This window comes from Benincasa hispida, chromosome 8, assembly GCF_009727055.1.
Source record: "Benincasa hispida cultivar B227 chromosome 8, ASM972705v1, whole genome shotgun sequence".
Classification (NCBI taxonomy): domain Eukaryota; kingdom Viridiplantae; phylum Streptophyta; class Magnoliopsida; order Cucurbitales; family Cucurbitaceae; genus Benincasa; species Benincasa hispida.
Genome location: NC_052356.1, coordinates 55,805,345 through 55,825,405, shown reverse-complemented (window position 1 = coordinate 55,825,405; position 20,061 = coordinate 55,805,345). Strand labels below are relative to the sequence as shown.

Sequence of the window (20,061 nt, the reverse complement as noted above, 5' to 3'; positions counted from 1 at the left end):
AAACCTATTAAATCTTGCGAACGAAACCCTTACCCATAATATCTAGGATTCTGACGAACATGGTGGCGTGTGGTAACGAGATTTGGTGACCAGCAGTCATTGCTAATGGTAGCGAGTGAGTCACAACAGTGGCGGCGCGACAACAATAATAAGCAACAATATGTGGGGCACGACGACAGATTGAAAGCGATGGTCAGCGATGAAGACGGCTGGCGGTGTTCGACTGCGAGAAAGAGAGACGACGCGACTGCCGGAGTTAGCATGCAATTAATAAAGCAAGCAGAATCATTAAGCACTCTAATTCATCAATTTTAGCATTTAAGACAACATACTCACAAGATAAAAAGAGGGTTTTTTTTTATATACTTTTGAAGACCTTCTTCAATCCATGAATTCAGCTTCAATCTTGACTCCAAAAGTGTAGTAGACCATTACTTGATCTTCCCTACTATTCTCTAGGACCTTAGATTGAATTGTGGGATTCAAAATGAGCTTGAATTTAGAAAATTTTGGAGAGAGAAAGATTGAATTTTTCGGTTGAGTTGGAGAACTTTCTTCCTAAAAAACCAGCAACCAAATCAATTAGCATGTTAATTTTCTCAGCAAAATAAAGCTGATTTTAATCACCTTCTTCATGAAATCCCAATTTCTATGAAGATGATAACACCTACTTCAAATTTAAATTGGATTTGTCAGTTGGAATTTGGGTGTTTGAAAGTGGGATGATTCCACTTAGTGGGATTTTCCAAAAATTGAATTTTCAAGTTAAAATTCAATTTTTCTTTTAATTTTGAAACTCATTTTCAAAATTAGTTTAGAAAAATCAATTTTCATTTAAAATAAATTTTCAAAATTTAATTTAAATTAAATCAAAATTGATTTTGTTATTTGAATTTTCACAAAATTAAATTTTCCAATTAATCAATTAAACAATTTAATTAATTGATATAATTTAATATTTAATATTAAGTTATTTAACCACCAATTCTACAAAACATGAATCCCCAATCATGTAATTTTAATATTTAAATATTATCCAATTCTCCAATTTCGTTTAATTCGATAATTAAACGTGTAATTATATCGTATATAATTACTAATTCCCTTAATTTGAATTTGAACATTTCAAATTCTCTCATCATGCTATTCTAAGGTTTAATCTGTTTGTGAGCTGGTAGGGGACCTAATAGACCTATAGATCATGGGCTCCAACGATCCGAGATTTACTGACTAAACTCTTTAACCAATTAACCAATATTCATTAACTACCGAATCACTCAACTAAAGCCCAATAGTTGCACTCCCGTCACTGTAAATATAATTGTGTCTACCCAATATAAGCATAATTAGTAAGTCAACCTTTTACAGGTTGTTCGTAATAAAGGCTGGCTAAAAAGCTGTTTTACCCTCGAGATTACATCTTGTTCTTTAAGTCCCATTAATCCTGTAATGAACAATTGGTTTGTGATCTAATCACTAAACCGAGTTTCTCTTGAGCCAATGAGAAGGTGGGGCCTTTTGTTCAAGACCCGGAATCAACAATTAAGGGAACAACCTCTCTATTATCCCTAAAAGCGGGTAGGAAAGAATTCTATCTTGCACCCTATGTCTCAAGCTATCTACCTGGTCTTACCCCTGATGGGAGGCTTATTGAGTTGGTGTTATTCAGCCAACCCCCACCTATGAAAATCTAAGGATAATCCCGAATAAATAGGAGTTCATAGTTAGCTCAGGATTAAGGTCAACTTACCTAGGTCATCGCTTTGAAATAGTCAGTCTTAAACAGTAAACAACGTTATAAAGTAAGAGTGACTTATTTCTTGGTCCGATCTTATACAAACTCTTTGTATAGAATGCCCCTCACTCACATGTCTCTACATGAACGAATCAGGATCCCTTCGCTTGTAGCACTTTACAACAATTATAAAATCTATAAAGTGGGTTGCATCCGATAATGTCCCCAAGATAAGGTATTCAACCTTATTCGTATACTATAGACCATTTTGACTATTTACTTGAATTTGATCTTCTCTTATGTTTCCACGTAAAGTTCAAGTACTCATGTAATAGCCATGGATCTTAGTTTATTGGATTTAGATTATTTCTAAAACGAAATGAACAATCCAAATATTCAATAACAACTTTATTGAATCAAACTTCAATAATATTTATATTGATTAATAGAATAAGTTTATTGTTTACAAACCACGAGTTTTAGAGCTTAAAATCCAATAGCGACGACGATCGTGGTGGTTGACGGCTAACGGTAAGCAACCGACTTGTGCAAGGAAAAGGGTAGGCGAACAGGTGGACTGGCGGCTGGGTTCTCATGAAGGGGATGTAGAATTTCCCTTTCTTTTTTTTTTTTTTTAATTGCACGCTTAATGAGGAGTATTAACTTATATGGTTTTTTTTCCTTTTCTCAAACCCTAGGCGTGTGTGCGCACCACATATACACACGTGTATATATATATTTAAAATCTCTTTTCCTTTTCCTTATTAAATTCGAATTCGAATTCCAATTTTAGATCATGTCCAAACTCCAAATTATTCTCCTTTTCCTTCTTAATTAACGAATCTTTAGTCAATGAAAATCCATAATAATAAAAAAAAAACAATCGATTCCAAATAATTCAATTATCCCTAAAATTAAAAGGAATTAAAATCCAATATTTTCCAATATAATTAATTCAACTCCTTAATTATGTAAATTTAAATTCACTAATGAGACTTTAAAATTATCTCTATTTGATCCTAAATTCCTAAAATTAAAGGGAAACCAAAACTTAATAATTAGGGATAATTAGCTTACGTTTTCCAGAAACTCAAGGTTTTACAAAACTGTAGTCTTATGGATTGTAAAAATACAAAAGTAGAAACCCTAGAATAAAATAAAACTCCCTTCATATAGGAGAGTAGCTTAAGGAAAGAAACTCTTTCAAAAAACCAATCGAATCCAAATAATTTAATTATCCCTAAATTAAAAACAAATAAAATCCTATATTTTCCAATGGAATTTGCAACAACTACAAATGAAATACAAAAGAATTGGTAAATTCTACTTAGATTTATGGAGTTTTGTATAAAATATTTATATAAAAAAAGTGAATCAATTTCGCTCGAAAGGGAAGGCAGATGTAGTATTTGTATGGCAAAGATTTCAAATAGTATTCTCGAATTCAAGTTGATTGTGTTTCGCCTCTTCCTCGAAGAAAGACGACCCAACAATTCTTCTTTTATCCAAGAGAGACTTCTCATATTTTGAATGTTTCTGCGATGTGCTCTGTTTAGTATTTTTTCGTACTATCTTCTGCATTTTTGTTTATATTATTGAGATTCTTGTTCCAATCGAAAGATTCTTGTTATTGCTTCAACCCATATTCCTCAAAAAGTGGATCCTGCTCTAATAGCTCCAAAGAACCTTTACAATTATCTCTGTTTGATCCCAAATTCCTACAATTAAAAAAAAAATAAAACTCAATAATTAGAGATAATTAATTTAAAATTTTCAAAACTTGTGGTGTTACAAAACTTCACTCTTATGGATTGTAAAAACACAAAAGTGGCAACCCTAGAGTAAAATAAAACACCCTTTATATGGGAGAGCAGCAGAAGGAAAAAAATTCATTAAAAAAACCCATGGCCAAAAAAAGAACACAATCAAAAGTCACAAATATATGCAGTCGCATAAAAAAGAAAAAAATATATCATGCGTGAAGGTCGATGTTGTTAGAAATTAATAAGCTAGATACATTATGGATAACACATTTCTAGGTACATTTCTAATTTCAAGATACATGCATTTCTAGATACATGTAATTGTTCAAGTACATGAATGGTATGTATATATGTACTTCATTTATTTTGTGTCTTTTAGGAAGTGTCTCTTGAGTACTATATAAAGAGTTCATTTTCCTCATTTGTATGCAAGATAAAAAGAATCAAAATCAATAGAAGCAAATTGAAGTTTAAAAGGAAACTGAGTTTCAAGAGAACAATATTCTTCTCTTATGCGTTCTTGAGTCTTGTAGGAGAACAAGTTTCTTCTCTTAAAAGTTTGTGAGATTTAGAGTGAATTTAGAGTGAGCTTGTCAACGCTTTCAACAAAATGGTATTAGAGCAAAAGGATTGAAAGATGTCATCTAACATGTTGCAGCCTCAACTTCCTCGCTTTGAGGAAAAAACTATAGACAGTGGAGCCAACAAATGAAGGTTCTTTATGGATCTCATGATCTTTCGGATATTGTTGACAGAGGATATTTGGAGCCAGAAAGTGAAGATGTACTTTCACCACAACAACTCAATGCGTTGAGAGATTCTAGAAAAAAAGATAAGAATGCATTATTTTTCATCTACCAAGCTGTGGATAAAAATATTTTTTGAAAGAATATCAGGAGTCTCTATTGTTAAAGCAGCATGGGATGCATTACAGAATTTGTACGAAGGAGACAAAAAGGTAAAATTGGTCCGATTGCAAACACTTCGAGCTGAATTTGATAACATTTGAATGAAAGATGCTGAAACTATTGAAGATTTTTCAATTGTGTTCTCTTAATTATTAATCAATTGAGATCGAATGGAGAAACAATCGAAGATCAAAGGGTGGCTGAAAAGATCCTCAGAAGTATGACTAGAAGATATGAGCATATTGTTGTAGCAATTGAAGAATCCAAAGATTTCTTAACTCTCTCCATCAATAGCTTAATGTGATCTCTTCAATCTCATGAGCTTAGATTGAAGTTGTTTGATTCTACTCCTTCAGAAGAAACTTTTCATATGCAATCCTCCTCTAGAGGGCGATCTAGTGGAAGAAGAGGTGGACGTGGCGGTAGAGGCAATGGACGATCCAACGTCGTAACAAATTCAGAGTCAGAGAGTAGAGACAATCAATCTTCTTCAAATAGAGGAAGGAGAAGAAGTTCAAATAGAGGAAGAGGCAGAAGTGGTGGTCGTGGAGATTTTTCTCACATACAATGTTTCAATTGTAGACGTTATAGACATTTTCAAGCAGACTGTTGGTCTAAGAAGGCTAATTCTAATCAAGTAGAAACCATCTAATGCATGAGCAACAAGATAGTGATCAAGGTCTTCTCTTCCTCACATTCAACGTCCAAGAAACAAGCACTGAAGAAATATGGTATCTTGATAGTGGTTGCAGTAGCCACATGACATGAAGAAAAAATATTTTTATATCTTTAGATGAATCTCATCAAAATGTAGTGAAGACTGGGGACAACAAGAAGCTTGAGGTCAAAGGAAAAGTAGATATTCTTGTCAAGACAAAAAAGGGAGCAAAAAAAAATTACTGATGTATATTATGTTTCAGGTCTCAAAAACAATCTTTTAAGTGTGAGCAACTTCTCCTAAGAGGACATGATGTTATCTTTAGAGATAACATATGTGAGATTAGAACCAAGAATGGAGGTCTCATAACGAAGGTACGCATGACTCACAACAAAATGTTTTGCAATTAAAATATGCTATGAGAAGCTTGTTTGTTTTGAGAATTTAGTAAATGACTCTTCATGGTTGTGGCATTGTCGATTTGGGAATCTAAGTTTTGACACTTTGTCTCACATGTGTCAACAACATATGGTGAGAAGAATGCCAAATATTAAAAAGGAAGATCAACTTTGTGAAGCATGTGTTTTTGGAAAGCATCATCGAAATTCATTTCCGACTGGAGGTTCTTGAAGAGCATCAAAACCTCTCGAGCTTGTCCATACAGACTTATGTGGACCTATGAGAACCACTACACATGGGGTAACCATTGTTTTCTCACATTTATTGATGACTACAGTTGGAAAACATGGATTTATCTGCTAAAAGAAAAGATCTATACTTTTGAATGTTTCAAGACATTCAAAGCAATGATGGAAAATGAAAGTAACTTGAAATTGAAAGCATTGCGTTCCGATCATGGAGAAGAATATATAGTCTTTGCAGATTTCTTGAAAGAAAATGGAATCAAGCATCAGAAGACTATTCGAAGAGCTCCTCAGCAAAACGGAGTTGCAGAGAGGAAAAACAGAATAATAATGGAACTCAAAGTATGTTGAAGGCCAAGAAGCTTTTAGATCAATTTTGGGGAGATGCAGTAATTTGTGCTATTTATCTCCTAAATCGAGCTTCAACTAAAAGTGTGCAAGGTATTACTCCTCAAGAAGCATGGAACGGATGGAAACCAATTGTTACTCACCTAAGTGTTTGGGTGTATTGTTGACTGATGCATTATTAAGTGGAAATATGGATGATATGCGTTGATGGATTGCGTTGTGCACTCAAGTTTCCCTAGCAGAATCCAAGTGTAAATTCCTCTGAGTTTCCTGGCAAGTCCAGGGTCGAACACAGAGACTTGTGAAAATAGATTGCGTTGACGATTTTTTTTTTATGAAAACTTTGCGATAACCGGAAAAATTAAATAAAGTGTTTGGTTGTTGATTGCGTTGATTAAAAAGGAATGAATAAATGCGGCAGATTTGAGAAACGAAAGATGCGTTGATAGATTCTATGAGTATGCGATGAACGGGTTGAGAAGATCTTTAGCTAGCGTTACTTGAGAATGTGTCAGACCATGCGATCATGTTACTACCATGCACAACAAGTCATTTTCCAATGTAAATTCAGTGCTCCTATGTCTAGGACACATGTGTTGAATGTAAAATGTCCATAGAGCTTATCCCAAAGTCTCTACTCTTATCCTATGCATTGATGTAGAATGCATGAAGCAAGGTAACCACATATAATCATATCTTATCGCTAAGATGCATGTGATGCGTTAATAACAAATAGTGTTCATTCCTAAGCGCCTATCTCTCGTTTATGCGTTCTAATCTAGTTCTTCCAAACCTAGATTCTGACCTGACCTTTTCAAGTCTAGTTCCTGTCCTTAGACTACCCTCCCGAGTATCCCTAAAGAACGAATGAAGCATACATAAACAAGAAAATCGCAAAGAATGAAGACTCCCTAGTTGTGCTAGCTAAATGCTTCTCAACCCATTCAAGTAATTTAGCTACTCATGCGTGAATCATAGAGAGTGGACAGATATAGAGAAAGAAATTCCATTCTTATAAATATGTTAAGTACAAAATGGCAATGAAAGTTTAGGGTAGAGAGTCTGGTAACAATTCCTTGCTCACCAAGGCTTTTTTACATTGGAATCTCTATTCTGGCCTAAAGATATTCCTGCTTCCGCAGGCTCTCTATCTTTGAAGCTTCCGGTGCTCTCCCAAGCTTACCAGAACGATCTACCGGCACACTTTCTTCCTCACGTACGCCTTAAAATGAAAGAAACTATGAACAGAGGCATGAACTTGTAAAGTGATGAAGTAATCGACTCTTTAACCCCTTCTCTGAAGAATACCCTTGGTATTTATAGGGCATCAATGGTGAAAGACGACTTCTCTCTCTCGGTTGTACAAATGGGACAACTTTAATTCCTGACTGATGCGCTGGATAATTGTCACCGATAAAGCTGAATGTACTTCGTGACCGTTATCGGCTGTCAACTTAATTTGGATCCGACTGCCGTCAGCTTTCTGTCCCATCCCTCTTAATTATCCTTTCACCTAGATGTGCCCACCATATTGCGTTGACCAAGTTACAGTGATTCTTCTTGGACGAATGTTTGCGAGCACGATCAACGCAAAGTCTTGCGGTGAAGTTGCGCTTGACCAATGTATTCCTATGATCACAATCTCTGCATTGCATTAACGCATGTTCTACACAATGTAAAAATCAAATATTCTAATGCGTTAAACGCATACAACCGCAATATTATAGAATTTATACTTAATGGATGCAATTTAACATATTTCATCAACGTAATCTAACATTGTTTAAGAACTTAGTACTATGATAACATGCATTTCTGCCCGTTATCACTGACTCGCATATTTCAGATGAGAAAAGAGGTAAATGATGCGTGGAAATTGGAAGTCAATTTTACTCGACAACCAAATCCCGTGGATGCATTATGCGATGCATGTTCCTAAGATATACGTTGATAGTCATGCGTCGATGGTCATGCGTTGGAATGAAAATTACGTTAACGAATGTATGCGATGACCATGCGTTCTGCCATAAGTTTTCTTGTGTTCATACCAAGTATAACATGAACGCAAGTTTCTCGGGTAATTCGAGGTCGAACACAGGGACTTGTAACTATATGTTTGCGGTGATTGTGCATGCGACGGTTGAATAAAAGAATGGAGGGGATATTGCTACGTTAATCCTACTCCTACTTCTATCTAACAGACAACGCAATGAGAATATGCATGAAAGGTAGAGATGCGACAAACCTCGGCATGAAATAAATGTGTGGGAAAATGGATAAAATGCGAAGATGTTTTCATTTCAAAACTTAAGAGTGATCGCAAGGGCAACCTTAGTCAACGCAAACTAATGCGATCATGCAACACTCATACAATAGTAAACCACCTCTCGGTGCAAATGCTATGGCTTCTAATGCTAGAACGCATGCGATGTATGTGCAGAGGTGTCTATAGGGCCTACACATAAGCCTCTAATTCTTGTCTATGCGATGATACACAAACAAGGCGACCACATATCATCATTCCTATTCTTACAGTGCATGCGATGCAGTGTTGACAAATAGAGCTTATCTCTAAGTCCCTATCTCTTGCTTATGTCGATCTAATCTCGCTCTCTCGAGTCTAGATTCTAACCTAGCTCTCTCGAGTCATTAGGTTCTTTCTTTAGACTCTCTCTCGAGTAGCTCTAAAGTGGTGTTCGGCACAACATAAGACAAGACAAACACATGAACTTGGTTGACGCAAGGTTGTTACTATCCCTAGTGAACAACGCATACATTACTTAATGTGACCAACCACTTACCCTCTCGGGCAGTTGATCGTTGCTGACTTAACTCATAGACAAGCAATGCGTTAGCCTATAGACAGGCATTGCAGCAGCTTCACACTAAGCAAATAAGGTTACTCACATACTCGTGCAACGCATACCTCTCGGTAGTTTGCTACATGCTTGATATCTCTAATCCACATGACTAAGTATGCAATACCCAAGCAATCCCACTAAGTGTTGCAATGAAAGTAAATATGCTAAGTAAGAAGATGGAGATAAAGTCGAAGAAAAAGAGAAATGCATTGAAAACACATTGTATTAATTTCTTAATTCCAAAATGTTATACAATAAAATATGAGAAAAGAAAGGAAAAGAAATGATCGGTTGGAAGCAAAGATTTTCTTTCAGCAGATGTGCGTCAAGGCTGCCGGTGGTGACATGGATGAGTGGATGAGCTAACTCTCTCGAGATCTAACTTCGGTCGAAGGCTCCGGTCGTCACTCGGAATGTCTGCCACCAACAGCGTGGTAGGTGAAATGTCAGCATCAGCTTTTGATTTTCTCGAGGTAGATGCGTTGATGCATTCATTCCACCAAATTTGCGTTGATCCCATTAGAATGCGTTGTCGCGTAGCCGCAGTCATTCAATGGCCGCATTCACTTAACACCGCAACTTTACATGATGACCGAAATCGTTTGACGAGCGCAATTCCCATGCGATGGACGTATACGACTAATTATCGCAACATCCATGCATTGATCGATGCGTTTGCCTTGCGATGGAGTGTTTCTCCGCATGCGGTCGTCTATGCGATGGTCCGATTTTCGTGTTTGCATTCATTTCCTACATTGGCTACACAAATAGAACATTGAATGCATAATTAACGCAAAGTAATGGGTCAGCTGAGATTCAACATGTTGATCGACGCAAACTATTTTTCTCATGAATTCCTAGCATGATCGACGCATATTCTGCCTAACAACCTTCATAATTCTAAGTAAAAGGCCTAAGATGACATGCATATCTGCATGTCATCAATAAACTAGATGATAAATCAGGAAAATGCATTTTTGTTTGGTACAGTGAGAACTCCAAGGCTTATAGATTATACAACCCTGTAAGTAAGAAAGTTATTATTAGTGAAGATGTCAAGTTCGATGAAGCAAAATTTTGGCAATGGGATGCACCAAATAAAGATCAGAATCCATTACTTGTTGACATCAATGGAAAAGAAGATGCTCGAGACTTGTAGCTTGAAGAGACTCAACCATTAACTTCACCTTCTTCATCACTCTCCACAAGTGATGAAGAAACTATTCCAAGGAAGATAAGAAATATTCAAGAGATCTATAATATTTCAAGAAGAATACAAGATGATGAACATGCTGATTTTGCTTTATTTGCAGATGTTGATCCTATATACTTTGAAGAAGCAATTCAAGATGAAAAATGGAAAGATTCAATGGATCAAGAGATTGATGCAATTAGAAGAAACGAGACATGGGAGTTAGTCAAATTACCAAAGAATAGAAAAACTCTTGAAGTTAAATGGATCTATAGAACCAAACTGAAGCAAAATGGAGAAGTGCAAAAATACAAGGCCAGACTTGTAGTAAAAGGTTACAAACAAAAGTTTGGTGTGGATTATGAAGAAGTTTTTGCACTAGCAACTTACTTGGAGACTGTTCGTTTGATGTTAGCCCTTGCAGCACAAAATAACTGGAAAATTCATCAAATGGATGTCAAATCAACATTTCTAAATGGGTATTTAGAGGACGAAATTTATGTTGAGTAGACCCCTGGTTATGCCAAAATTGGAGAAAAAAATAAGGTGTGTCGATTGAAGAAAGTATTGTATGGGCTAAAGCAAGCACCAAGAGCCTAGTACAAACATATCGATGATTTTTTCTTGAAGGATGGTTTCAGAATATGTCCATATGAACATGCTCTCTACACCAAAGAAGACGAAAATGGTAATTTCTTGATGATTTGTCTATATGTTGATGATTTAATCTTTACGAAAAATTCAAACATGATGATTGACGAGTTCAAAGAGAGCATGAAGAAAGAATTTGAGATGACTGATATGCGTTTACTTCATTACTTTCTTGGTATTGAAGTTAAACAAGGTGATAATGAGATTGAAATTTCCCCAAAGAAGTATGCAAAAGATTTTTTGATAAAGTTCAAAATGGAGAATGCTTATCCTGCTAGTTCTCCTATGGAATTGGGTTTAAAGTTAAGCAAGCATGATGATAGTAAAGCTTTTGATGCCACCATCTATAGAATTCTTGTTGGAAGTTTAATGTATTTAACTACAACTAGACCTGATCTTATGTTCTCAGTAAGTTTATTGAGTAGATTTATGGCATCAACAAAGAGAAGTCATTGGGAAGCTGGAAAGAGAGTTCTTAGATATATTCTTGGAACTGTTGATCATGGAATCCACTATAAAAGGAATGTGGATAATGTTCTTGTTGGCTATAGTGATAGTGATTGGGGAGGAAATATTGATGATTTCAAAAGTACTTCTAGATATGTATTTAATATTGGTTCTGAAGCAGTTTTGTGGGCATCAAAGAAGCAGGATGTTGTAGCATTGTCAAAAACAGAAGTTGAATACATTTCTTGTTTGCAGCTAGTTGACAAGCATTTTGACTTAGAAAGGTACTACATGAATTGAAGTGTCCTCAAGAGAAAGGGACCGTCATGTTCTGTAACAATAAATCATCTATTTCACTTTCGAAGAATCCAGTTTTTCATGAAAGAGAAGCTTGGAGTCAGGGAAGTCTAGCTTAAAGGGGCATGTTAGAAATTAATAAGCTAAATATATTATGAATAACACATTCCTAGATACATTTCTAATTTCAAGATACATGCATTTTTAGATACATGTAATTGTTCAAGTACATGAATGGTATGTATACTTGTAGTTCATTTATTTTGTGTCTTTTAGGAAGTGTCGCTTGAGTACTATAAAAAGAGTTCATTTCCCTCATTTGTATGCAATAGAAAAAGAATCAAAATCAATAGAAGCAAATTGAAGTTTAAAAGGAAACTGAGTTTCAAGAGAACAATATTCTTCTCTTGTGCGTTCTTAAGTCTTGTAAGAGAACAGTTTCTTCTCTTAAAAGTTTGTGAGATTTAGAGTAAATTTAGAGTGGGCTCGTCAACGCTTTCAACAGATGTTACTGCGAATCATAAGAACAACCACGGAGACAACTGTCAATAGCAACATCAGTTTAACACCTTAAACAATTGAGGCCAATCTTCACCTCTAACACTACAGACTAACACATAGATTTAATCTCATAAGTTTGTTATAACACAACAGATTAGTTCACACCTATTCCGAAGTTCCTCCTCCTCGTGGTTTCAAGAAGTTTTCAAACATTGCTTGCATTTCCACTCTTGATTATTCTTTTGAAGCATTAATACTTGCCTCCATCTCTGCTTTTGTTTCTTCTATTAAAGAATGGATTATTTCTTCAACTTTTGATTCTACCTCTTTCATCTTCTTGTCTGCTTTTGCAAGTTGTGCTTTTAGAACACTTATCTCCATCGCTTGTTCAAGTTCTCTTTGTGAGGAGGATCTACATGATGAATAGCTACCTTCGTGATTTAGGCACTTTTGGCCTCCAACCAACGCCTTTAATGTGGCTTACTCGCCTACCTAACGATGTCCCACATATAATCTCTCCCAAAAGTGGTTTGGATCCTTATTGAATAGAACTCTCTCGCAACTCTACCATTCGAGCCTGCAAGTATATAGTTGAGTCATTGACATATGCAAAATTATGTAACAAATACGTGAATGAAATGACATCTAGAAACTTATATGTGCATCCTCGACAACCTGACTTTCCATCTTTTTCGTGTGTTCGCTTGAATAGGACAATTGGTCCTATATCTCAACCGACTTTCTCTTTCTATAAATTAAATCACATAAAAGAGCATTACTATCTTTCGTAGAAAAAAGAAAAAAACGTTTGTTTTCGCACCATACTATTTCATGTTGTATATTAATGAAAAATATATGGAGTCTAATTATAGAATTCGAAGCCAACAAAGTATTATAGTTCAATTAAGCAAATGATAACCTCCCTTAAAGTTTGCAACCAATTGTAGCCATGAAAATAAGTATAGTTTATGTCGTATGCTTTGAAATAAGGAGAGATAAAAAAGTAGAGTGCCGAAAAATAAAGGAAAACAGTAAGAAAAAAATGATGTAAAAAGATAATCCGATAACAATGAGATTTGTCCGCTTCAACCTTGAGGAGGAATAGCATCCGCATTTACTTTACTCAACTAGACCTAAACACACAATTTGGCTTGCGACCCAGATGTGTCTACATCTTTCTTTTTTAAGCGAGTGAGGTTAAGTTGTGTGCGATGATCAAATTGCACCTGCAATCTATCCTAACCTATACTTAGTAACATGAATCAAATTCAACTCTTTTTGAGAATTAACTTTAGGAGACTTAGATATGAGTAGGCAATGACTAACTTAGAACTTAGATAAATGAGCATGCAATTCTAATGATTCTAGAGGCATTATCCTATTTCTAGGGGTCAAAAGAAAGGTCTAGCACTTTTTCCTATATTACTTTTATGACCACCATATATTATCTCAACTCTTTCGATATTAGACTCGTTATGGCATGCTAATCTAGGTGATCAAGTTAGTTTAACAATAAGCAATAAACTCCAAATGAATATTCTAAATGTTGAGAAAAAAAGTAAAGGATCACAAGTGGAACACTTTTCTTTCATCCTTAGGATATCCACACATTTGAATCCAAAGAAAAGGTTTATCTCATAATAGAAAATAAAGAACACAAGGTATAAAGTAGAGGTGTAAGGAATAGAATCCAGTTGAGCCAATTTGATCTTATTTCTATATGAACCGACCCGAATCAAATCAAATCAGTTAGGTTCAGTTTCGGAGAAAATGAGTTTTAGGGTTTGTTTAGAATACATTTTCAAATGGTTAATTTAAAAACTAAATCATTTTGGAAGAAATCGAAGTATTTGATAACCACTTAAAATAGTTTTTTAAGTGTATTTTAATCCCTTTTTTATCAAGAATATTTAAATAAATTTAGTTTTTTGAATAACATTTTTTCACAAGTAAATCTAAATGGTCCTTAGTCCATGCACTTTTACTTATAAGACCCTAGTTTTATTCTTTCTTTCCTCTTACCTGCCTCTCATATTTCCTCTCTCAACTTTCACTCGCCCTCTCAGTCTCTCTTTCCTTTTTTAATCTCTTTACTCTCCATGTCTTACAAACACTCAACCCTAAACTAAATTCATCCTCTCTCTATCTGTCTTTTTGTAACCCCTTTATCCATAAAACCTTACGAACTCTCGCAAAAGCTTGGTCCTCTTTGATTTGGCTCCTGTTTAGTCATCGTCTTATCGTCAATGGAGGTAGTCAAAGAATGGTTCACCAAAAACGATACTGTACAAAGAGAGAGATAATCAACATCAACCATTTTTTTTTTCAAATCGTCCCAACCATACCACCCTCGAAGATCACTAGAATAAACTTTGGTATGATCACAAATGGTCGTCTAGAAAAGAAGAAGAAAAGAAAGAAAGGGAAAAAAAAAAAAAAAAAACTCGACCCGAAGTATTTTGGGTCGGGTCGAATGTACCCACCCTTTGGAACCTAATTTGATCGAGTCGGGGTCAGGTTTACCCAAAAATGAAATAAGACCCATTTTCACCCATAGTATAAAGAATGAAAGAGCTCATATTAATGCAAAATTGAAAAGAAATACAAAAAGTGTTTCAAGATAAATGAAAGTAAAGTAGTAAGTAAAATAACATAAATTAAACTCCTACGAAAAGAAAAATACAATGAAGATGAAGATGAAGAATAAAAAAAGTAACGACTCTCCAAGTTGCTCATTAATCTAGCAAAGTTCAATCATTTTCGATATGAACAAAGCCCTTGCGCTTGTTCTTTCGATACATGCCTAAAAAAGGGTTATGCAAACGGTTAGAAATGTGATTCTGGCTAAATATATTTGTTTAAATCCTCAGTGTTCTTCGACTGTTACTTATCATAGAGGTTGTTCTTCAAGGTGCAATCTCGGTAGAATATTTCTTTCTTCAAGGTGCAATCTCGGTAGAATATTTCTTTTCTTATTTAAATTATTCTACAGAATATTTTCTTTGAGATGTTTTTCTTTTTGGTGAATTGTTGATATTATATGAGGATTATTTCCATCATTTCGCTGTGCTATTTAAGCTCAAGAAATTCTTGTACTAGGGTTGCCACATCTATTATCTGTGAGATCGTTGTGTGAATTTTATAGAATACTTATAACATTACATTAATTTCAAGAAGAAAGTCTTATGTTATTTGTGGTGGTGTGTTTTTTACTTGCTCTTATAGTGAGCATTTCATAAGAACAAAGATTGCTTAGCCTTAGGGGGAGTCTGAGACATTGTTGATCGAGAAGGATTTCTCACACCTTAGGAGGAGCTTAAGGTTTTGTTCTTTGATAAAGGAGTTCTCAAGAGGAAAGCCTAATTAGTCCTCACGTGAAGGGAATTCACAATAAAAAGAAAAGATATCTTCAAGTGAGAGGGAATCTCATACACTTAGGAGGAGCTTAAGTGATCCAACACTAATATACACATACTTAAGGGGAGCCTAAGTTCAAATGAGAGGGAGTCTCACATCTAGGGGAGCCTAGATGATTAGCTAAGTTAGTTGAGCTCTATATGTGTCACCGTAATATTCTCTATTTACAGAGAAGTACAACGTTGTAATCACTTGACTTTTATATATTAATGGACTATCTTTCCTGAGCACTCTGCACTCGAACATAGGTGGTGTATCATAGAACTAGGTTATCAATTCCCGTGCGTTTATTCTTGATTTACTCTATGTTGCTTTCCTGTTGTCTCTGACTTTATTAGGACGTTATGTGTTACACCTGTATAGTGTACGGAACTACTTTCCAAAATTTCACAAACTGTGGAGAGGATCGAAGTAACAGTTCTCCGAGGAGGTCTCAGAAAGAAGAGGAAGAAAGTATTGGAAAATTTCAAGAGAACGTTTCTCCAAGAAGGTGAGACTTGATGATTTGGAAAAGAGATTACCACCTTTTATAGACCTCAAAGAGCTAGGGTTTCCTCAAAATCGGCTTGTAGATCTTTTCTTATTAGCCTTGATGAAAATAATGGAGATTTGATTTGATTTTGGAGAAGATTATGCAAATCTCGAAATATCTACATAGTTTTTGTGAGGTCAAGTTGCATTCGCACCTTGGGCAATATTAACTCTTTCCAGCTGCATTGTAATCTACCATCTAATGGGTTGCAACCGTATCTTGGGTGCAACTAATCATGGCTAAGATCTACATGTTAGAATTGTTTTTACATAAAATTACTTATACAACTTTTCACTCAATCACTTAAGCTGTTAAGGTTAAAAAACTCATCTAAACGAGAGTTATCAATGAGGTTTTCCTTTTTGAAATTAGGATCCTCATTAAGGATTTTTTTTTGTTGGGAACACTGCTAATTTTGCACATTTTTGTCACATTTCTTAAGAGAACAAATCTGTCCATGCCATTGCAACTTTTGCATCATCTCAAGATTATTATTTGATCTAGAAAATTATCTTTCTAAATAGTATTTCTTCTTCTCCTTCTCGATGAGGAGTCTTGGAAGTAGTTGGGTGTGATGTTTGTTGTTTTTGTGTTCTTGCCAAATATATATATATATATATATATGTGTGTGTGGAGCAAGAATTGACCTCTTTCATGAAGTTAGAGGCCTTAAATAAACCAAAATGGGAAGAAGGCGCATGAGCTTGAGCTCGAACTTGATTCTAGGAGGGCTTGGGATACTCAAAACCATTGATGCGATATAGAAAATTATGATTTTTTCATCGTTTTTTAAATAGTATTAATTATATCTTAAACATAAAAAATTGAGGGGAGGCTCAAGCATATCGTAGGAGGTGAGTATGTACGTGTGCGTGAATCCGAAGGCTACACAGATGAAAATTAAAACTTCATATATGATATATTCAGGTTGGAGGTATAGATGCAACGGATTTGATCAAACAGCAGGATAACAAGATCAGGTGCTTCAATCCGCTTAACCAATCAGAGCTAGATCGCTTCATGGTATATGCACATCCATCATACTAATAATATGTAGTAACTACTTATGGGATATATAATGACATGAAGTCTTATCACACGCGTACACTTGAGTGCATATGCCAATTCTGATGCGTTGAAGTTATGGTTGTTCAAGCTAGTTAGAATTATTTATGAAGAACATTTTTGCAATTTTAATATATTTAACGCCCTACATTAATTATATGCATTATTCAGTGACATCTTTTATTTAGTTAAATTAGCTGAAAGATAATAAAACTTAATGAGCTGATTGTGAATTGAACTATTTAGTGATTGAGGTTTGTGGTACATGTCCTAATTTGTAGTTACAGTTCAGTAAAAAAAATTTAAAATTTTGGGGTCAAGTTAATTGGTCGAGTGTGTGCCTACAGATTTAGTATAGGCGGAATGAGGAAGGTAATGTTCTGTGTTATATCTCCTCTCCTTTCTTCCTACGTTGGGACATAATAACTTACAGAACATGAGTATATGTGCAGGAAACCTATTGCTTTGCATTAAGCAAGCTGAAAGAAGCAATGGAGGAATCTCAGTTAAAATCAATGGCATTCATAAACAGCATGCACTGGCAATTAAGGGATCTCACGGGCACTGGTGCGGCAGCGACAGCCAAGAAACCCACCACCTCATCTTCTAATGACACAAACTGAAGCCAAGCAAAGTAGAATATATGATGGGCGGTATGAGAGTTGTTCTCTAACCTACTTACGGAGTACGGACCAAGGTATCTCACACGGATATGTAAAATTATTAGCTTGTTTTTGACATTAAGTAGGGCAACTGTGTTTGGCAATATATTAATGGTTGAGAATAATATATATTGAAATACGAGAGGGACTCATCCAAAATTATTAATGTCAATCCCACCACTGAAAATCTGCTTAATTTCCGTTATTCTACCAAACTACAATTAATCGATTGTGGTTCTTTCCCTAGCATTATTTTTTTCGTTTACCTTAGCTCATTTGATGTCTGCATGTGTTAAGGATAAAAAAAGTCTCTTCAAATTTTCCCACCCTCAATTTGTACTATTTTTTTTCTTTAGTTCAACAACACATATTTTAGTCCTTAATGTTTAAATATGAATTAGCATTTGGAACCATTTACAAATTTACATGTGTCTTAAATTAAATGTGAGGAGGTCCAAATTAAAAATGTCAAATAATGACACATATGAAATTGGATCAAGTAAGACTTAAGTTAAATTGGATATATATCAATTGTGTCCAAGATCAAATACACACAAATAAATGATAGGACCTTCTCCAAGACAATCAATTAAATAATTGAACTTCAAAACATCAAAAATTAATTACCGAATAATTACCAAGCAATCGACCAATTATAGACAACAATAAACCATAAAATTTTTGAAGACTAAAAGCAAAGAACACACACGAATTATATGTGGAAAATCCCTTTGATGTGAAGAGTAAAAACTACGGGACTTGTGAGTAGTCCACCCTTGTTAACTTCTCTTATTATGATAAAATTGAGGGAAAAAAAATTCAAATCAATCATAACCCACCAACACTTTCATACATAAGAGATCAACAATTGAGAGATAAAAAAAATGAAAAATCATTCAGTTTTACAGATTATGTTCAATAGTGATTATGGACAAACCAGAGCTCTAAACAACAATCCAATCATTTAAAATGAGACTCTGTGTATTCCGAATAAACTGACCAAATTTCAGTACGATCCAGCGGTTCAAACTCCGACAATCGACACATTTGTGGAAGCTGCAGCTGAAAAATCGAATTGCACAACTCTATGTCTTTCTCTCCGATTTCCTGCCTCTTTTTTTCACTCTCTTCCTCCTTGGGTCATACCTATATCATATAAAAGAAAATCTAGGGCTTTCAAGATGGGCCAGCCTAAAAATTATCCCCAATTGGGCCAAACATATTGCCCAACATTTTGGGCTCACAAAACACATGTTTAAACATAAAGTCTTGCTTCTGTAACAAGTGAGCTGGACACCCACAACAATCTCCTCCTCCAGTCCAATACAGGGAAGACACAATCACATCCACGATCACTTGAGCTCCATCCCGTCAAGGTTACTACAAAGCTCAATCTTGCTTCAGAAACTACATTAGTCAATGTATCTACACCATTCTTGTCAGTGTGGACTTTCTTCAGATTCTATCTCTTATCTTTAATTACATCTTGTAGACAATGATATTTAATGTCAATGTATTTGTTACGGGTATGATACATTGGATTCTTGCTCAAATCCATAACACTTTGACTATCATAGTGTTGGGGTTGATACCCTAAATCTCTTTGGGTCCTATAGTTTGTAAACTTTGCATGAACAAACTCTTATGTGATTAATAATATATGATATTTCACGTTGTCTATAAAATATGTGATATTTTAGTTACATTAACCACAAACTAATAAATTAATATCCAAGGTTATCGTTGTAACTTAAACATGTATGTGGAGATATACAGGTGGATCATGTTTAAGTGATAACCTAAATGGTCTATAGTATATGGATACCTTATCCTGGTGACACAACGAATATGGTCCGCTTTGTAGGTGTTACAATTGTTATAAAGTGCTACAAATGATCTGATCCTGATCATTCATGTATTAGACATGCGAGGGAGATATTCTATACAAAAAAGTTTGTATAAGGCCGGACCATGAAATGTTTAATCTCATTATATAACACCGTTCATAATAGAGACTTTCATTTCACCAGGATGACCATAGGTAACATGACCTGAATCCTGAGTGAGTTGTGAACTCCTGCCTATGAGGGCGGTCCTTTGATTTGTATAGGTGAGAGTGGCCAGATAACCAACTCAACAAGCCTACCATTTTGGAGATTCGTATGAATGGGGAGTTGGGAACATAGTTACATAAGATAGAATTCACTCCTTCTCCGAAGTAGGGGTAAGTAGATAAATTGCTCCCTTAAGGGCTGATTCCAGGTCTTGAACAATGTGGCGCCACACCCTTTCCTAGCCCAAGAGGGGTTTAATCATAGTGGGACTATGATCTATTGTTCATTAAAGGGATCAATGGTACTTAAGGAGTTAGATGTAACTA

General features: G+C 35.2%; 1 protein-coding gene across 1 annotated transcript in view; it reads left to right on the top strand.

Annotated features, from left to right (window-relative positions):
* LOC120084197 (homeobox protein knotted-1-like 2) overlaps positions 1-17,855 on the top strand; it is a 36,793-nt gene extending 18,938 nt beyond the window's left edge. The window contains exons 3-4 of the mRNA XM_039040089.1: positions 16,882-16,977; positions 17,472-17,855. Coding sequence (XP_038896017.1) covers positions 16,882-16,977; positions 17,472-17,642 — 267 coding nt within the window. The 3' untranslated portion in view covers positions 17,643-17,855. The remainder of the gene's footprint in view (positions 1-16,881; positions 16,978-17,471) is intronic.
* The last annotated feature ends 2,206 nt before the right edge of the window (positions 17,856-20,061 follow it).